This window comes from Cetorhinus maximus, chromosome 15 (genome assembly GCF_964194155.1).
Source record: "Cetorhinus maximus chromosome 15, sCetMax3.hap1.1, whole genome shotgun sequence".
Classification (NCBI taxonomy): Eukaryota; Metazoa; Chordata; class Chondrichthyes; order Lamniformes; family Cetorhinidae; genus Cetorhinus; species Cetorhinus maximus.
The window spans coordinates 97,064,070-97,085,748 of NC_135893.1; the positions used below are offsets into that span (position 1 = coordinate 97,064,070).

Sequence of the window (21,679 nt, forward strand, 5' to 3'; positions counted from 1 at the left end):
GGGGTCCTTCTCAGGATGGCAGTCGGTGACCAGTGGAGTTCCGCAGGAGTCAGTGTTGGGACCACAACTTTTCACTTTATACATTAATGATCTAGATGAAGGAACTGAGGGCATTCTGACTAAGTTTGCAGATAATAGAAAAATAGGTGGAGGGATAGGTAGTATTGAGGAGGCGGGGAGGCTGCAGAAGGATTTGGACAGGTTAGGAGAATGGGCAGATGGAAAACAACGTGGGGAAATGTGAAGTCATGCACTTTGGTAGGAAGAATAGAGGCTTAGACTATTTTCTAAATGGGGAGAGAATTCAGAAATCTGGAGTGCAAAGGGACTTGGGAGTCCTAGTCCAGGATTCTCTTAAGGTTAACTTGCAGGTTGAGTCGGTAGTTAGGAAGGCAAATGCAATGTTGGCATTTATTTCGAGAGCACTAGAATATAAAAGCAGGGATGTGCTGCTGAGGCTTTATAAGGCTCTGGTCAGACCACATTTAGAATATTGTGAGCAATTTTGGGCCCCGTACCTCAGGAAGGATGTTCTGGCCCTGGAGAGGGTCCAGAGGAGGTTCACGAGAACGATCCCAGGAATGAAAGGCTTAGGTTCACGAGAACGATCCCAGGAATGAAAGGCTTAGCATATGAGGAACGTTTGAGGACTCTGGGTCTATACCCGATGGAGTTTAGAAGGATGAGGGGGGATTTGATTGAAACTTACAGAATACTGAAAGGCCTGAATAGAGTGGACGTGGGGAAGATGTTTCCTTTAGTAGGAGAGACTAGGACCGGAGGGCACAGCCTCAGAGTAAAGGGAAGACCTTTTAGAACAGAGATGAGGAGAAACTTCTTTAGCCAGAGAGTGGTGAATCTATGGAATTCATTGCCACAGAAGGCTGTGGAGGCCAGGTCATTGAGTGTATTTAAGACCGAGATAGATAGGTTCTTGATTGGTAAGGGGATCAAAGGTTACGGGGTGAAGGCAGGAGAATGGGGTTGAGAAACTTATCAGCCATGATTGAATGGCGGAGCAGACTTGATGGGCCGAATGGCCTAATTTCTGCTCCTATGTCTTATGGCTCTTATGAATTCATGAACACTGGCATCACAGCAAGCAAACAGCAAGGAAGGGCACTAAGCTTTTACAAGGGTTCTGGCCTTCTCAAGGTCCAGGGTGCAATCAATGTCAGTCAGATTGCTTTGTGAGCTGCTATTAAAAAACCCTCAACAAGCAGGGCTCAATGTACAGACTGTGTCTGACAACATGCAAGGGATACTATATTTTAATGTTGAATAGACTGAAAGTTGTCAAGATGCATTCACGCTTCAAATTGCAGCCATTTCTGACATTTCCTGGAAAGAAATCATGTCAGTGGATGGCTTAGTGGTACAAAGCATACTCTCTGAACCTATGGATAATAATCTCGCTGCTGGTGGCCCGAATAGTAGCACAGGAATGCTACCTGAGGCACATGCCTTTAAAAGACTGGATGTCAATGGACCATTTGTCTCAAAATTGTTCCCTGCACTGGGTTATCCAGTAATGATTCTTTTACATTTGTAGCCTTTAGAAGACTGTGTATCAATGCACCATTTGTCTCAAAATTGTTCCCCACATTGGATTATCCAGTTATGATTCTTTTACACTTGTAGTTGCTTTCAAGTTGGATCTTACTATGTAGAATAATCTCAACTTCATGAAAATGTTGATAGCTTTAGTAGAAGTATATGTTGTAATAATAATATAAAACAAAATAAATATGCAGTCAAATTTTTCTATAACTTACCTTACGGTGTACAGATCATTGAAATATGTGCTGGAAATTTCCATTTGAGCTGCTCCGGCTCTTCGCTGGAACGCCATTGGAAATGCAGCGGAAATTTGTTTACATGCACAAACAGGGTTTCCATCGCACAGCTGGCATTGGAGAAGGAGCAGATCAAAGAAAGTTCTTGGCTTGGTTGCATGTCCATATAAGGCTGTCATAGTGCCCAGAAATATCTCAGAGCCAAAGTGTAGATAAGGAATTTATCTTTCTTCTGCTCATTCCCCTCCCATGCATCTCCATGTACTGCACAAGAACCAGATTCCGAAGTCATAGGACTCGAAACATTAACTGTTTCGCTCTCCACAGATGCTGCCAGACCTGCTGATTTTTTCTAGCATTTTCTGTTTTTATTTCAGATTTCCAGCATCTGCAATATTTTGCTTTTATTACTGCACACATACCTCAGTTGAGAGGTTGAGCAGATGGCCTAATGAACCTTTGCCAATTATGTTCTGAAACCAGGCACTGGGTGTGCACTTTTGTCTTCCTCTGTCTACAGGCAGAGTCTAAGTTTTGCTCTATACCTTCCCTGACTGTATGCCTGAGATTTAGATCTCATCATGTTAGGAAAGATGATAACACAAACAATCCCACAACCTCCTGGTGTTCCTCTACTGCTAAAGACAAAGTTTATGAAAGTTCCTTGTAGCATGTTTAGCTTTCAGGAATTCCAAACAGGTAAATGAAAGAAATATATCACCAACTTACATTTATAAAGTGCCACTGACATGGAAAATTACTTCACAGGGATGGAATCAAAGAAAAATGAATGATGAGCAAAAGCTGGAGATATTTGGATGGCTGACCAGGGTGGGTTTTGAAGAGGGTTTTAGAAGAGGAGAGGAAGGCAGAGAGCTGGAACGGTTTAAGGAGAGAAACCCAAAGTTTGCAGGGCCAAGACAGGCGAAAGTCATGGCTGCCAAAGCTGTACTGGAGGTCTAATATTCCTCTGCTATTGCTGTCTAGCAGCAAATTAGGGTGTGTACAGTGGGAGTGCATGGCAGCAGAGAACAGGGTTGCTCTCTGGCCTAAACCACTATCCTATCCTGCCTGCTGGGAGATTTTTTTAAAAAATTTCCTGGGCTGAAGATAGAGACAACTTTTTAAAATCTTCAGCTAAATGGAGACATTTGCCAGCATAAAATAGGCAATTAATTGCCTCCAGGATCAATTTTTTTTGTCTGGGCTTCTTTCGAGTGCCTCAATGGAATTGTCACAAGTTCTCAGCTAGTAAGCAGCTAGCCCGGGAACTCCCCCAGATGTGCCCCTTGATGTGTAGAGATGGGTGCAGGGATTGTCCTCCCACCACCCCACCACCCTGTCTCCATCAGACTATCTCTCAGCTGCTGAAATGTGGAGAAATCCCAGCAAAACCAAGTTCTGCCTCATTTTCCAGTTCCCATCCGGCAGTTCCCCTAGAGAATCACCCAGGGCCCAATCAGGATTTCTTGGGTTCTAGGTGTCTCTCTGCTGTATCAGCAACAACAAAGGGTACTGCAGAAGAATAGGCAAAACTTTCTGATTAATTAGCAAATCTGTTCAAAAACTTTTGAGGGTACAGTTTGCCACTCAGTGGCAGGCTTGAGTTCTTGTCAGTGGGAGACTACACCAATAAATAATGAAAGCAATGATTACCTTTCTATCACTGAGTCCAGTCACTTGGTCAACAAACTCTTCCTGGATCATAAATGCAGCCAAATTGGCAGTGTAGCTTGCAAGAAATATTACAGCAAAGAAGGCCCATACTGACACGATTATTTTACTAGTTGTTCCTTTGGGATTCTGCACAGGCACAGAGTTATTGAAGACTAAGCCCCAAAGGAGCCATATTGCTTTGCCAATTGTGAATGATGGACCATGCGGAGCTGCAAATAAAGAACAAAGTGTATGAACACGTGCTTTCCAGGAGCTCATGATTTTCCAAATAAACATTTCAAAACACCCAATAAGGAAGTTAGTTTCAAGAATAAAACTTTCTGCCACCAGCTTCATAATAGCCCTAGTTCCAAATTCTTTTCTCAGGCTATATTTTTAGAAGCCTTTACACTTAAAGGAGGAAGTAGCTCCACAGCTAAGTACAATCACAGACAGGTATCGCCAGTACCTTTTGCTCCCTGTTTTAATCTTCTAGTAAATCTATTTGAAAGAGTTCCTCGCTTTTAAAGCTGCTGACCCGGTGTCATTATCTTGAATGTAAGTATTCCAAACTGAGCTCTCACTGTAGTCTATAATAATTCTTTGAAAAGTATATAACTTGATTTTTGAGGCAACTTCTTATTTAGTTAATGTCAGTGATGAATGACTTGCATAAACAAGTTTTATTTTCTCAGTCCCTTAATATAAAAATAGATGAACCTCCCAGTGAAGCTGGGTGAGAAACAACATAGGTGATTGCAAAAACAAAGATAAATCACTGGCAGTGCATTGACAATGTATTTGGCAGGAAAAAATTCATTCAAAGAAAACAAATGAAGGAGTACTGAATAGCTTGAAAATAAAATGATTCAAGATAATTTTGAAGAGTAAGGGCGCAGTATGCAACAAAAATGGAAGGAGAAAGGCAGGAAGAGAAATACCAACGGCTACAGAACTGAAGAAAGGAAAAAGAGGTTAGTCCGTGTTCAGGATAACCAGTATCACACTGAAGATGCACTCTAAGTTAGAAAACAACTATCTTCATGTCAACTGCCACTTCTGAAGGCAGGAGGAACTTTCACGCACATTGCCAATAACAACACCACTCTAATCTGCCTTAAATATTAGGAATTATTATTCTTTCATTTGCATCCTCAAAGAAATGTCTTTTTAATTCTTTCTTGGGATGTGGGCAACCAAATTACCCTTGAACTGAATGGCTTGCTAGGCCATTTCAGAGAGCAGTCGAGAGTCAACCCACATGTTGAAGCCACATGTATGCTAGCCAAATAAGGATAGCAGATTTCCTTCCCTAAAGGACATTAGTGAGCCAGATGGGTTTTTATATCAATCAACAATGGCTTCATGGTCAACATTACTGAGACGAGCTTTCTATTGCACATTTATTAATTAATTGAATGTAAATTCCATCAGCTGCCATGATGGGATGGGATTTGAACCCATATCCACAGATCATTAACCTAGACCTCTGGATTACTAGCCCAGTGACATTACCACTACACCACTGTCTTCCCTTTTTAATGCATTGGCATTGCAGCACTCCATGAGTAGCTGACCCAATCATTCTTCTCCCTACCCTTTCTCAACAAAGCTCTGTCTGCAATCGTCTTCAGCTCTCCTTCTACCTTCTATTTAGTCTCTTCCTTCTGCTTGCTCTTAGAAGGAGTGCAGGTGGTGGCAGAAAAAAACAAACTAGGGGAAAACATATAAACAAAAACTCTGGCTGTAAAATACTTTGGGATGTCTTGAGGTGGAGCAAGACACTATTTAAATACAAGTCAGTTTCACTTTCTTAGAACTAAAATTTGTCAGGGAATAATTTTGCCATTCAGCCAATTTATTCTATTTATTTAAGAGTTTACTTATAATTCCATTCAGCTAGAGTTTTGTAGCACAGACTGAGTTTGTACGATTGCAAGTTTTCGTTTCAACAGTTCATTCAGTAAAACTGAGGTGTTTCTACTTTATAAAAATGTATTTGATGGGAATGAAGCCTGTTAAAAAAATTGAGAGTAAAGTAGACAGAAATATAAAAATAGAGCGCAATCGCTTCTATAAGTACGTAAAAAGTAAGAGAGTAGAGAAAGTAAACATGGGTCACTTAGACGCTTGAGACAGGAGAAATTACAATGGGGAATAAGGAAATGAAGGAGACATTAAACAAGTATTCTGGGCAGGATTTTCCCTGCGGGCATCTGGACCCCCACTATGGTGAAATGTGGCCAGAAACCCGCACCGTGTGGGAAACAGCCACTTACTGTGACTATCCCTGGAATGGCCAATAAATAGCCAGAGGGTGGACTCCCTGTCCAATTAAGAGCGATGGGCAGGCTCTCAAAGCTGAAGGGTCAATCAAACGCTTCCAGCTGGAAAGGAGCAGCAGGTTGCAATGCATGGTGAGTAAGGGTAAGTAAAAGGCTGCTTCAAGATGGAGCTGCCTCCAAGCACCTAAGCTGGCCCTGGCCACCTGCAGGAATGTGGAGGCCAACTGAAAAATCTCAGCTGCCTCCTTTAATTGGTCTTAAGTGGTCCTTAATAAGTTATGTGGGCTACCAGCCACATGTGGGTGGGTAGCCCTGCCGCCATCAACCCTCCCAATCCCACCTCTGCAAAAATGGCCCGCAGGTGGGATGGAGCCAGTGAACTGGTGCATTGGCCAGTGGGGCTATTTCTAACTTCTACCCACCTCTGTTCCCAGCCCTGGCAGGGACTCAAAATCCTGTCCTTTGTGTCTATCTTCACAGTAGGATACACAAAAAACATACCAGAAATTGTGGAGAACCAAGGATCTAATGAAAGTGAGGAACTTAAAGTAATTAATATTAGTAAAGAAAAAATACCTGAGAAATTGTGGGACCAAAAATCAACAAATTCCCTACAATTGATGGCCTACATGGGGGGATTCTAAAAGAGGTGTCACAGGGACAGTGAATCTATTGGTGATCTTCCAAAATGCCTAGATTTGGAACAGTTCCCAGTAGGTTGGAAGGTAGGAAATGGAACGTCACTATTCAAGAAAGAAGGCAGAAAGAAAACAGGAAGCTACAGATCAGTTAGCCTGAAATCTGGCATTGGAAAAAAGCTGGAATTGATTATTCAAGAAGTAGCAACAGGGCACTTTAAGGATCACAATATTATTAGACAGAGTCAACATGGTTTTATGAAAAAGAAAATTGTGTTTGACAAGTGCATTAGTATTTTTTGGGCAGCTTAGATAAAGGGGAACCAGTGGATGTAGTATACTTGGATTTCAAAAGACATTCAGTAATATTCCACACAAAAGGTTGTTGCACACGTTAAAGGCTAATGGAGTTGGGGATATATATTAGTGTGGATAGAGGATTGGTTAAAGAACAGATACAGAGTAGGAATAAAACTGTCATTTTCAGGTTGGCAGGCTGTTACTACTGGGATGCTGCAAGGATCAGTGGTGGGGTCTCAGCTATTTGCAATCTATATTAATGGATGAGGTAAAGCTATCGAGAGAGAAGTATCCTAGATTGCCAATGATACAAAACTAGATGGGAAAGTAAGCTGTGAGAAGAACCCAAAGGGTGGCATCTTACGCCCTTTGAAAAAGTTCAGCTATCAGGACCATTTCTAGGTGCATCGACAGGTGGAATCATCTGGGAGGTGGCCAATTAACATTCTCCATCCAAGGAAGGATGACAGACAGATCCCTGAGGCAGGAGGACCAGTCAGATGGCCTTCAACACTGGACAGAGGCAGCCTATTGGGAGAAAAGGGTGTTGCAGAGGAAGGTAGGGGAGCGTGATGGCGCCTCAAAATGAAGGGGTCCTTGGAAGCTTGCTGGAGGTTTAGACATAAGAAAGATCCACAGCTTCTAGGGCCATCAATGTGGAGGAGAATGGGCATGGTACAGGCTGCAGCCTTTGGATTCATGCGACTCAATAATGGATCAGGTAAGTTAAGGAACCGCTGGACCTCCAGCTTACGATTGGGTGATGGCCTCTCAGTTGCTGCAGCCTCCCGACCCAGTGGAGAGGCTGGTCCGACGTTGTGAGAATTCCAGCGGCGTCTGCGCCTTGGCCCTAAGTGGGTCCATAATTGACCCTAATTGGCCGCCTGTTCTGCACCTTGGCCCTAAGTGGGTCCATAATTGACCCTAATTGGCCACCTGTTGCTGCCGCGCAGAGAGTCACTGCTGCTTGAGCCTCCCTCCACAAAAAATGTACATGTTCAGATTGGCTGTGCTGGGAAGATTCTGCCCAGTGTATCCAAAGTGATAGAGACAAGTTAACTGAGTGGGCATTAAGGTGGCAAATGGTGTACAATGTAAGGAAATTTGAGGTTATTTACTTTCGTAGGAAGAATAGAAAAAAGAATACTTTTTAAATGGTGAGAAACTATTAAATGATAGTGTTCAGAAAATTTTCTACAAGAAACACAGCAAGGTAGCGTGCAGGTACAGCAAGCACTCAGGAAGGCAAATGGTATGTTGGCCTTTATTGTAAGGGGATCGGAATACAAAAGTAAGGAATTCTTGCTCAATTGTATATGAATTTTGGTGAGACTGCACCTGGACTACTGTGTACGATTTTGGACTCCATACCTAATGAAAGATATGCTTTCCTTAGAGGGAGTGCAACAAAGGTTCACTAGATTAACTACTGGGATGAGAGGGTTATCCTATGAGGAGTGATTGAATCAAACAGGCCTCTGAATTGATTAAAACATTGGAAATATTCTGAGGGGACGTGACAGGGTAGATGCTGAGAGGCTGTTTAATCCTGGCTGGAAGGTGTGCATAATCTCAGAATAAGGGGACAGCTATTTAGGGCTGAGATGAGGAGAAATTTCTTCATTCATGGGGTTGTGAATCTTTGGAATTCTCTATCCCAGAGGGCTGTGGATGCTCAGCCATTGAAGAAATTCAAGGCTGAGATAGACAGATTTTTGAAATCTAAAGGACTCAAAGGATATGTGGATTGTGTGGGAAAGTGAACACGAGGTCGAGGATTGGCCTTGATCTTATTAAATGGCTGACTAGGCCCGAGGGACTATATGGCCTATTCCTGCTCCTGTACTTTTTAATATTTATTCTTTCACAGGATGTGGGTGTCGCTGACAAGACCAGCATTTATTACCCATCCCTAATTGCCCGTGAGAAGAGGGTGGTGAGCTGCCTTCACGAACTACAGCAGTCCACATGGTTTTAGTGCACCCACAGTGTTGTTAGGAAGGGAGTTCCAGGATTTTGATCCAGCGACAATGAAGGAACGGCAATATAGTTCCAAGTCAGAATGGTATGTGGCTTGGAGGAGAACTTGCAGGTGATGAATTCCTATGCATCTGTTGCCCTTGCCCTTCAAGATGGTAGGGGACACAAGTTTGGAAGATGCTGCCGAAGGAACCTTGGTGAGTTGTAGTAGTGCATCTTGTAGATAGTACACACCACTGCCACTGTGCATGGGTGGAAGGAGTGAATATTTAATGTGATGGATGGGGTGCCAATCAAGTGGGTTGCTTTGTCCTAGATGGTTTGAGCTTCTTGAGTGTTGTTGGAGCTGCACTCATCCAGGCAAGTAGAGAGTATTCCATCACACTCCTGACTTGTATCTTGTAGATAGTGGGCAGGCTTTGGGGAGTCAGGAGGTGAGTTACTCATCACAAAATTCCCAGCCTCTAACCTGCTCTTGTAGCCACAATATTTATATGGTTGGCCCAGTTCAGTTTCTGGTCGATAGTAACCCTTGGGATGTTGATAGTAGGGGTTTCAGCAATGGTAATGCCACTGAATGTCAAGGGTTTAGAGTCTCTCTTGTTGGAGATGAACATTGCCACACAAGTGAATGAACATATTGCTTATGTTCATGAAAAGTCAATGTTCCATAAGGTTACTTATTTGTTGAAAAGTGCAGCTGACAAGAATAACACTGAATCACGAGGAAGCTGCCATCAGGTCATAAAAATTCTACATGCAGCAGTAATTTTTTTGAACTGAAGATTTTAACTAATTGATACAATACTTGGGACGATATAACTTTCCAACAAGACTTTAAGGAAAGATATCTTTTAATTTCAATATCAACATTTTACAGCCATGATTTTGCTTTTTAGACTGCAGTAAAAGCTGCCTTTTGCTGACGAGTACAAATACTTCATTAGTGAGCCAGATGGCAGCTTAAGATACAAGGGAACTGTTGGCAGCATGGGGCTAATTTGACTTTAGAATATTGTAACAAACTGTTCAGAATAATGCTCAATACCCCCTGAATAAAGCATACCATTCAGGATTTGGAAATGACAGGATGTGCTATATTTGATAATATTTTCAGCAGTACTTGCAAAATAAATGTATAATTTTCAGTGGCCAAATAGCTCAGAAAGGACAGTGCCTGCTTTTTAGCTAGATGAAGAGAATATTTGTGCCTTTCACAATCTCAGGATGTCTCAAAGAATTTTACAGCCATTTAAGTATTTTTGAAGTGTAGTTACTGCTATAATGTAGGAAATGCCGCAGCAAGTTTGACTAGCTATTCTTTTGGGGATGTTTGGTGAGCACTAATTATTGGTCTGGGCACCGGAAAGAACTCACCTGCTCTTCTTTGAAATAGTGTCAAGGAATTTTTACTTAAAACTGAGAAGGCAAATGGAGCCCTCAGTTTAACAAAAATCAGCACCTTTAACAGTGCAGCATTCCTGCAGTGCTGTACTGGAGTGTCAGCCTGAATTTTGCACTCGAGTTGCCAGAGTGAGATTGAATCCATGACCTTCACACTAAGAGATGAGAGTGCTACCACTAAGACATAGCTGATACCTTAATCAAATAATAATCCTGCCTGCCAGATGTGTGAGCTTGAAGAAGAGCAGGGGAATTTTCTCCAGTGTCCTGATCAATATTTATCCCTCAATCAACATCACAAAAACAGATATCTGGTCAGTATCACAATGCTGTTTGTGGGAGCTTGCTGTGTGCAATTTGGCTGCTGCATTTCCTACATTCCAACAGTGACTACACTTCAAAAGTATTTCACTGGATGAAAAGTACTTTCGCTGTCCTGTGGTTGTGCAAGGTGCTATATAAATGCAAGTCTTTTTTTTAGTTCATGTTTCTGAGCATTAATTGAAACAAGAACCTTCCTAAACCTGTGAAGCAAAAGGCCAATCTCATGCGTGCATTACTATGACCTTTTTTTAACCCAACCCAAGTGCTCCACTAAGGATGGAATGCAATGCCATCAATGTTTAATGCCACCCCAAAATTTATGTATCAGCACCTACCATGTAATTTGTAATGCACTGTGACATCAGGAAATGTGTTCATTTTCACAGTTCAATAAAAAAAATAATGAAAACAAGATAAAAGCATTCAGCTTACCTCTCCCTTTTGCCAAATTTCTGTTGTACCCTACTGGGCTAAAGTACTCAAATGCAAAAACAGCAATGGCTGACACAATGAGTAATGTGACAAACATCATGACCCATACAGCAGCACTGAAGGGCTCTGGAAGAAAACAGAGATAAAGCCTGAAATAATTCATAAATCATCCATTGAAAACAAAACAAAAAGGCGTTGTGAGGACAACCATGCCATCACATTGGCCCTACAGCACTAGTAGGAGAGAATAGCACAGATCTATGAATGCCATGCCAATTTGCTGTAGCTTATAGCAGCAAGGCATTCTAAAAACTTTTGCTTAAATTAAAATAAAAAGGCTTTGATTTCTCAACCCTAGAAAGTAAAGGGTCAACAATAAATGTTCCCATTTACACAACCATCCAAAGTTCCGAAACATCCAAACTTTCTTTTGTAATGCCTCTGTAAAGTGCTTAGGGACGTTTTATTACATTAAAGGGATATATAAATCCAAGTTGTTATTTTGTTGAAGATGTTGGTGAAGTAGACTCAGGTTCTTTTTCCCAAATTTGAGAGTAAATGTGTTTATCTTTGCACTTGTCTCCCTGGAGTGAACGGTTTCTGCTTTTGCCACTGACCTTGATACATGACCAACCATTAGGATGCGAGCGATAACAATCTGTGGCTAACTCTCCATGTAACTTTTACCTTCTGCCTTGTTGGAAAGAACTTTCTGTTTGCTAGATACCTTTTCGGATGTCATCACGAAAATCAGAAGTTGGTGGAGTGCGCCCTGCCATTCTATTACACTGTACACCGTACTTCTCCGAAACACTATACAGGTTTTTATGGAAGAACGTGAACAATCTCTCTTTGCACTTGTATAAAAGCAATGACAATTATTGCTTGACCCTCACAAAAGAGTACAATTAAAATACTAGACCATTGGACATCTTGTGCCCTACACTGTGGATTTGTGATTGAAAGCTGTAATTTTGGTTGGCATCCTTCCCCAAATGCCAAGTTGCCAATCCAGATTGGGGTTATCATCTGATATATCTCACTGAAGGCAAAAGATGAAAAATAAGCAGGGGTGCCACCTGAGGATGTGTCCAAGGAGTCCAGAGAGTGGAATTAGAGAGTGACAGTGAAAGCTGTAAAGATGTCCACAATTACCAGCTACTTTGCCAATTGAAAAACCCAAGAAATTACTGACACTACAAAAAAACAACAAGTTGTATTTATATAGTGCCTTTAAAGTGGCAAAATGACCCAACCCAGAATGAAAAAACAGTAAAAACTGTGATATAAGAATACTGGTCTGAACTGGTCTTGTATACCTTAAAATGGAACACCAGTAAAAACTGGGAAATAAGAGTACTGGTCTGAACTGTTTTTACCTTCTGGAAGGCCCTACACAGGGATGTAATCAGACAGAAATTGACACCAAGCTTAAAAGAGTGCTCTTAGGAAGAGTGACAAAAAGCCTGTTCAGAAACAAGATTTAAGGATGGTCTCAAAAGATGTTAGACAGGTAGAGAAGCTAAGAGATTTAGCGAGGGAATTCCAGTGCTTAGGCTGAAGGCACAGATGAGGAAAGTGGAGGATGGGTAAAAGGCCAGAGTTGGAGGAGTACCGAGTTATCAAAGCATTGTAAGGCTAGGGAAGGTTACAATGATAATGGACTGAATTATATGAGAGGCTGGATCCATCCCCCCTCCCCCGGGTAAAATGTTGGGAGCCCGCCAAGGAGAATGCAGGATACCCAGCAGCTATTTAACGCCAATTGACTATGAATAGACTGCAGGCGGGATTTCAAATTCCTCAGGGACAGGAAGACCTGCCTCAGAGAGCTGCTGGCCAATCAGTGGCTGGCAGCTTTCCAACACTATGGGCTGGATCACTTACGCATGGTTGGGGGCTTTGCCAGGTGCCAAGCTGCCAGGGGGTTGGGAGGCTGAAGTTTGAGAGGCCATGGAGGGGATTGCAACCTGGGGAATGTAAAAACTTGGAGAGGGGCCCTCCAATGAACCCAGGGGGCCAGTTAAGGAGTGACTTGACCTGCCCGCAGGAAAACCTTGGCAGTGAGATGAACCCTTAAATGGGGATTGATTGCCCACTTAAGGGCTTCAATTAGCCCATTGGATGGACCACCCAATGCCGTCCCTGCTGTTGATATAATTGCAGTGGGTGAATAAGATGCAGAATTCAGAATGGACTGTGCCAACAAAACCACCTACCCAAGACTTAAACAAACAATCCAACATTCTCTATAACGCTGACTGCTCTAAACAGTGACAAATATGGTGTAAAGTCCGAGGTGAGTTTGACCATGATGTGTGAGGAACATGGATGTGTGAGGAAACTATTTTCATTTGATTTAAGTCTCTTATCACCATAAACTACCTTCCTCTCTTCAGCAAACAGACTACCGTCAACACCTCTTTGTCCTTTTGTCTATGACATCTTTTGGCAATCTCCACCTATCACTGGCCCTCTATCCAGCTCTACCTGTCCCATCCTCCCTTAAACCAGCTTATATTTCACCTCTCTTCTATTTTTCCTTAGTTCTGTTGAAGAGTCATACGGACTCGAAACGTTAACTGTGTTCCTCTCCGCAGATGCTGTCAGACCTGCTGAGTTTTTCCAGGTATTTTTATTTTTGATTTTGTTTTGGATTTCCAGTATCTGCAGTTTTTAGCTTTTATCAGACTGTTTATCCACCCCTGTTAAAAGTTGTCATGGCAGTTCAGCAGGAATGTTTTTTAAAAATGGGCAATAAAAAGTTGGATTTTACAGGGCCCCGCGGTCAACGCACAACCCACCCCCGCACCTTCCCCACTCCAGGGCGAGATTTCCGGCCCTTTCTCAGGAGGAAAGTCCTGCCTTAGAGAGTTTCCAACCTTTCAGATGTCGGCAGCTCTGTAGTCCGAGCAGTGCCAGCCAGGAGCGGTGGCCACGGCTGGCACTATAGGTAGTCCCACCACGCCAAGGAGCCCAGGTAAAACTAGGGTTGGGGATCTCAGCGATGGGGTAGGAGGTTCAATAGGCCAGGGGGAGGGTTAAGGAGAGGGATGACCTTGTGGGGGGGAGGGGGGGTTCCTCCGATGGATCCAGGGAGCCTGTAAAGGAGGTTCTCCTCTGGCCCTGTACCACTCCACGAAGCTAAAGTTGCCGGGTTTCCCGTATGGTCTGGGCCTCCCCTCACTGCGTGTAAAATTCCGGCAGAGGCGGGATGAGGCCTTCAAGTGACCATTAATTGGCCATTAAGGGCCTCAATAGGCCCAACAACAGGTCACCAACTTTTCCCCCGACCCACATAAGATTTCAGACAGGTCAGAGGTGGGCAGGTAGGAAGTGGAAGGCTTGGATTTTACATGCCCCATGCTTTCAAACCCAACGGCAGGGGAGCGAAAATCCAGCCCAAAATCATTTTTAAAGTGAATGGTAACTGTTTCAAGAAGGAAAAGAGCTCAGAAAAGTTGCTTAGAACTTAATGTTTTGTAATATCATGAATTTCCTTATCATTATACAAGTTAAATTAAATAGCATCATTTTAATCTTAAGCACTTGTTGGAAAGCTCGCCAATGACTTTCCAATGTTGGGGTTGCCCCTGTTCTGACCAGGTTGTTGGTGATGGAGTCGAATGTACAGCACAGAAATGGGCCATTTGGACAACAGGTCTATGCTGGTGTTTCTGCTATACATGAGCGTTATGCTTTAGCATTAATTAAGGTAGATTGTTCTGATGCATTAGTGGGATACCACGCCCACTATTACTAGATCATAGAGTATAGAGAAGGAAACGAACAGTACTGGTAAGACACCTCTAAACAATTTACCTAAAAATGCAGAGGGGGAAACTGTTCCATTGCTCCGAGATACCATAACGCTGATTCCTGTTTCCACAAATGGTACTGAGAAGTCAACAACTTCAGATCTCTCTTCGTTAATGGTCAGTGAGCCAACAGCCATAGCCGCTCGTTGATACATCACCTGGGGGTAGTGCAGGCAGCAACAAAAAAAGGATGGAATTAGGTTAAAACACACAGCCTCTGGAGTTTTAGGGGTTCGTTTTGGAGTTTTTTATTTGTTTGCTAATGTTTTCTAACCCTAAAGTTGCGAAACTTCTTGCGACTGTTTATTACCTAAAGCAACTTACATCACCAACCATTCCATTCCATACACCGTTGATTTTTTTGCCATGCTTCCCATTTGATACCAGGTAGAGATCATATGTGAATTTCACAGTCCTTGCAAGTTTCTTCAAGATGTCGATGCAAAACCCTTTGCAGCATTTCTTCACATATATCCCCTTGTCAGTAGAATTGCTGACAACAGAAGAAAATAAACGTTTGTAAGTAATGAGACAGTAATAACAAATAAATCTGTTACCAGAACATGGACTCCACCATTTGATGCCACTGTCAAAACATACATAGCTAAACAGTTAGATTTAGGGCTAATTAACCTTAGTAGGAAATCACAAATACTAATGTCATAATGTGGATGCATAAAGCACCACCAAATCCTTCCCTCTGTTATTTTAATGAAGGCATCACTGAGTTAAAATAAACAGGGTAACAACACTGTTAAATTGGTGGTGGGAAGAACTTGAGACAATCGTATTGAGGTCCAAATAATAACATTAGTCACAGTAAATTCAAGACTATGTGTGACCAATCTATGTGTGATTTGCAAACTTAACTAAACCTTTCTGCACTTTGTAAATTAAAGATCCATGCATTCAACTGAAATTCTGGCAGGTCACATTATGATCAATATTCGTTTCTGATTCATAGTAAATCCTTATACCAACAGTACTGGCGTATAACTTCTAGTCTACTGAAATATTCTGGAAATACAGGACTGAATCTTAACTCTAAAAAGTGGGTGTGTTGCGGCCGTTTCTGAGGTTAAAGTTCAAAACATCTGATGACAGAATTGAACCCCCCTCGAACCTGCCCACTTCCAGTTTTAACACAGGTGGGAGGAGGGGTGGGTGACAAATCCATTTGCAGAAGGTGAATTGGTTAATTAAATATTTTAATGAACCTGTCTGCCTTCATTTCAACAGTGATACTATTTTTAACCACAGACATCCAGGTTTTCCAGGCCTCAGGAACCCCATCAGGTGCAAGGAGGTAAGAAGGGCCGAATCTATGAGGTAAGCGCCTTTATGTCACTGCTTGTTGGTCAGGAGGAGCAGGAGTGTTTCTTCTTACAGTGGAGAGCTTGTGGGCTGGGAAGAAGTACTCCTGTTCCTCCTGGCTCACAACCAGTTGTTAAAGAGCACTTATCTTCGCCACGAAGCTCTCCTCACCTTTTAACTGGTTTGCCAAGGCCTGGGGAAACCCAGCCGGCCAGGGTTAAACTGGAAAAGCAGGTTAAAATCAGAGACTGTCAGCCTCATTGAAATATTTAAATGGCCATCTGACCTCCATCTCACCAGATTGAGCTTTAGGAGGCCATTTAACACCTGGAAGATGGGTACTACATGGCCGAATTTCTAGGCCAGTGCAACCATTTCACACCATTTTTCCAGAATTTCTGTGAATCTTCCATTCCCCCTGACATTCACCCTAGCATACCTAGGCATACTTGGAAGCTAAATCCCTGAATGGCCTTAACAACAAACAGACTAGATCTATCATGTAATTCTGCCTTGCATCAGATCAGCTACAGTCAATGCTTTGTTTCTGTGGCACTGGTTATTATGCAGGGATAAGGTTTTCCCTCAGGGAATTTCTGAAATGCACAAAATTAATCACAGTGTCATAAATAGATTGCATTTTACTTTTGGGAGCAGTACTTATAATCAGTTGCAATCAGGAAACAGGGACTGTGATCCAAATTACAGATTTGGCTAGTTATAGTTAGGCTTTCCTTTTTTAAGAAGTTTTAACTGAGCTATTTCATTAAATCCAACTGATCCGGGCATTTGATATCATAAATATTTGATCTGATTTATAAAATTGTAAAATTCTTCTTCTTCCCCTCTTAAGTAAATTTGTCAATGGTCACAGCGCAGCGATATATCACACAATGGTGTGATATAGATTACATATAGGATACACGGTGTAGAAACAGGCTGCTCGACTCAAACAGTTCATGCCAGTGTTTGTGCTCTACATGATCCTCTTCTCAACCTTCCTCATGTAACTCCAGTAGCACAATCCTCTATTCCTTTCTCCTTCATATGCTTATCCAGCTTCCCCTTAAATGCATCTGTATTATTTGCCTCAACAACTCCCTGGTGGTAGCAAGCTTGCATTCTTGTCAAACAGACTAGATCTATCATGTAATTCTGCCTTGCATCAGATCAGCTACAATCAATGCTTTGTTTCTGTGGCACTGGTTATTATGCAGGGATAAGATTTTCCCTCAGGGCATTTCTGAATTGTCCTCTGAATTCCTTATTTGATTTCTTGGTGATTATCTTATTTTGATGGCTTTTAACTTTTCTCTTCCCCATAGGTGGCTATGCTGTCTTATGGTTCTACCTTATCAAAACCTTTCAGAATTTTAAAGATGTCTATTAGAGCACTTCTCTGCCTTCTCTTTTCCAGAGAAAAGAGTTCCAGTATATTAATTCTTTCTGATAAGTGTAACTTCACAGTATCACTCTTCTAAATATTTTCTGCAATCTCTCTAGTGCCCCTACATCTTTTTTATAACATGGTGACCAGAACTGTGCACAGTACTCCATGTATGATCTAACCAGGGTTGATACAAGTTTAGCATAACTTCTCTACTTTTCAATTCTATCCCTCTAGAAATAAACCTAGTTTGCATTTCTTGTTACTTTTAGTGATTTGTGTGTTTACTCTTCCAGATGCCTTTGCTCATCTACCACATTTAGATTCTTACCTTTCGAGTAAGTGAATAAAGTTAGGTCACTAACAAAAACTTGTCTCACCAGAGTCCATGGATGTTAAAGTCTCTGCAGCTATGTCCTTCATTATCTGGTCCAGATTGTTTACAACCACAAAGTCCTACTCATCCCCAAGTTGAGCTTTCAACCCCATATCTACACCATTACAAAGACAGGCTATGTCTATCCCTGTAACATTATCCACTTTTGACCAAACTCAGTCCATCAGGCAATTAAACCCTATTCCTGACTTTGTAACTAGATTCAACTATTCCAATGCTCTTCTGGCTAGTCTCCCATCCCCTAACTTTGCCTTGTCCAAAACTTTGCTTCCCACATCCTATCTCCCCCTAAATCCTGCTCACCAATACCACTGAACTCACTGACTTACACCGACTTTTATTTTTCCAACATGTCAAATTTAAAGCTCTTAGCCTCCATGATCTCGCATCTCTCAGGATTCTCCAGACTCACAGTGCTCCATTTGAGCTCTCTATTCTTTTTACTCCAACTCCCAGTGTTACCATCCTCCTTTTCTCCTTCATGGTGAAGGCTATGCCTTTAACCACCCTAGCACCACATTCTGCTTTAAGACCTGCTTTAAAATCCACCTTCTTTGACCAAACTTTTGATCACCCTGCCTAATAAATCCTTTGGCTCAGTATCCATGTTTTTCTTTACACCTTAGTGAAGTACTTTCTAAGTTAAAGTTCTATATAAATACAACATGCTGGCACTGCTGTTATTATTGATATCTGTGACTTCCATTAATTCCTCAAACCGCTTGGTTCCATTTCTTTACAATTTGATGAGTATATTTCCCCTAGTTAAATCAGTGGTTGCCAAGGGATCTGGTAGTCATGGAGCTTGTCATCATGATTCTGTAGCCAGGAAGCATTTGACTCTCAAATTTACAAAACTTGATTTGATACATTTTTACAATTGATTCCAATTTTGTCCCCTCCTCACCTGTAGGTAGTAAACAACAACAGCAACAACAACTTGCATTTCACTGAGAAAAGCATTTCCACAAGTGCCAGCAGCCCTTCAGCAGTACTTCCAAATCACCATTCTTGATAGGCAAGCACTGGTAAGCTATTCAAGCTAGGAAGGTATCATAATTGAGAGTGACCATGTCTTCACCCAATGTCCGCACACGTACTCTTTCCTGAAAACACGGATCTGCCTAGGCAAGCTCACAGTAAATATAATAAGTACATATAAAAAGGAATAGTGTGCATCAGTGGAATGCAAGAATGGTGGTAATGTAGAGCTTGCTACCACAAAGTGGTTGAGGCGACTAGCATGGATGCATTTAAAGCAAAGCTAGTTAAGTACATGAGAAAGAAAGGAACAGATGAATTACTTGATAGGGTGAAAAGAGGTATGATGGGAGGAGGCTCATTGGACATAAACACCAGCAAAGACCTGTTGCGCTGCACAGCCTGTTTCCGTGCTGTAAAATGCTTTGAAATATGATATAACTGACAGGCTACAGTGCAACTATGAATGAACAATCCTTCATTTCAGGTACAGAACGGTTTAAAACAAAAAGCAAAAAACTGCAGGTGCTGGAAGTCTGAAACAAACACAGAAAATTCTAGAAGCGCACAGCAGCCTCTGTGGAGAAAAAGTTTAATGAATGCTTTGGAGCTGGAACCTTTGCAGCAGAAAGGTTGAAATATGGTTTGATTTGATGCCTACAAACCTTCATTTGGCTTAACTTCATTTTCTTGAATATGTAGCATTAGAAAGTATTGGGAATTGTTCCTAAAAATGCAGGGGGTGGAAGATTCTGAAAAGCACATCACACTTTTAGCAACTGGTGTTCACTTTGTAAAAATGAAATGGCCAACAGGAAAAATGAAAATAACCACAAACTGTACTCACATAGCTTTAATATTTCTCCTGCATGGCACATTGCTTCTTGCACAAGTTCCAGTCAACTTATCCACATCTTCCACAATGACAAACGGAGTTTCCTCCAAAGTAACGATAGTTAGGTGGCTGTCATCTATTTCACTGTCCGCAAAGGAATTAAATCGTGGCCACACAGGATATTTCAGTGCCAGGCTTTGGTTTTCCCACTTCCCAACCTGTAATATGAAGATATCAAATTCATTTATGTGTTCAAGTTTCCAGGATATAGGCGACTGTTAGCAATAATTAGTTGCATTTATATTGCACCTTAAATGTAGTAAATAATTTCAAGGCTCTTCACAGGAGCATGAACAAGCAAAATTTGCTACCAAGTCACATTACAAGATATTAAGACAGCGATCCAAAGGTTGGCCTAAGAAGGAGATTTTAAAGGGCACCTTAAAGGAGGAAAGAGACGAAGAGACCTGGTGAGGTTTAGGGAGGGAATTAAATAGCTTAGGGCCTACGCAGCCGTAGATACAGCCACGAATGGTAGTTTGGTGAAAATCAGAATATGCACAAGAAGCCAGAATTGGAGGACCACAAAGAGCTTGGAAGGTTTTATTGCTGGAGGAGATCACTGAAATAGGAAGGTGCAAGGCCATGGGTTCAAGAATGCAAGTATGGAATGCATCCTTCTATAGTGTAAACATTCTGTTGTACCTTATCTGCACTACTTGGGTCTTCACTGAGTTGAGATCATACCACTGAGCAGCTGCCACCAATTCCCACCAACCCCCCCACAACCCCATGTAAACTGGAATTCATAGCTATCTTGGGCAGGCAAATGCACAAGATGCATCCCTAGCCATGCAAACATCCACCACTGACATGCCTATGAAGGGACCTCACTCTGACATTACTAGCTTTAGTGAAATCAGGGATGCAGCACAATAGGGGTGAGTTAGGGGTTCTCTCGCTGTCCCCAGGAAGATTGGTGGAAAAGCTTTGAAAAACCCATAACAATAGTGTAAACTCTGTCGGTAGCAGCCCAACCTATATACAATGAATCACATGAGTCAGCAAGCAGCACTTTGACCTTGTATGCATGGCTAGGGAGTAGCCTCATGGTTCTTGTCTGCACTGGCTCCAGAAACTAATGCTGGACACAGCAGTCAAGGTGACCTGACCAGAGTTTGATCATGGCTTGAATTCTACTACTTTGACTATGTAGTTTGAGATTCTGTTATCAATGTTGAATGCTACTCTGCCTTAGTTGGCAACATTGAGCATCAAATCAACCAATACTTACAGGTCTCTTTCAGTTTCGTCCTCTTTATTTCGGCACCATTCAAGGAGTATGCATTGTCCATTTCTCCATCCATTATATATTTTCTATTTATCCTTCCAATAGATACTTTATCTAACTTATTCTGTAATTTCTAAGCTGCATCCAATGGTACAATTACCTCCAATTTCCTTATTAGTTTGGTAACATTTGCAAATTTGACCAATATTGAGTTTCTATTTTTATTCATGGGATGTGGGCGTTGCTGACTAAGCCAGCATTTATTGCCCATCCCTAAATGCCTTAATTGGCAATGCATGTGGGTCTGGAGTCACATGTAGGCCAGATTTCCTTCCTTAAAGGACACAACTGGGTTTTCATGACAATCAGCAATGGTTTTATGATCATCACCAGACTTTTAATTCCAGATTTTTATTGAATTCAAATTTCAACCATCTACCATGGTGGGATTCAAACCCAAGTCCCTGGAGCATTACCCTGGGTCTCTGGGTTACTATTCCAGTGACAATACCACTATGCCACCACGTGGAACTAAGTCATGGACGTAAATTAATTGTGGTCCCAATGTTAGTCCTTGTGGCACCCCACTCAGTACATTTCCCACTCTAACATAACTTCTTTAACAGGTACACATTGATTTGTATTCCCAGCCAACTTCTTAACCATTCCCAGGATTTACCCTGAATCCCCAAAGCTTTAAGCCTTTTGTGTGCAACTTTGTGAAATGCCTTCTGGAAATTAATGTGTGTCATGCTATAAAATCTTCCAGACTCCATTTGAATTGTCATTTCCTCAAAGAGGCCAAGGAAATTGGTCAGACAGAATCTTTCCCTTCTGACTC

At 41.9% G+C, this 21,679-nt stretch overlaps 1 protein-coding gene across 2 annotated transcripts in view; it reads right to left on the minus strand.

The window, feature by feature from the left end:
* Positions 1-21,679, minus strand: part of grin2aa (glutamate receptor, ionotropic, N-methyl D-aspartate 2A, a) — a 388,199-nt gene that overhangs the window by 82,045 nt on the left and 284,475 nt on the right. For both annotated transcript variants that reach the window (XM_078559026.1, XM_078559025.1), the window contains exons 6-10: positions 19,560-19,765; positions 14,958-15,126; positions 14,638-14,791; positions 10,816-10,941; positions 3,453-3,682 (exon numbers count right to left, since the gene is read on the minus strand). In XM_078559026.1, the coding sequence (XP_078415152.1) occupies positions 3,453-3,682; positions 10,816-10,941; positions 14,638-14,791; positions 14,958-15,126; positions 19,560-19,765 (885 nt within the window). The remainder of the gene's footprint in view (positions 1-3,452; positions 3,683-10,815; positions 10,942-14,637; positions 14,792-14,957; positions 15,127-19,559; positions 19,766-21,679) is intronic.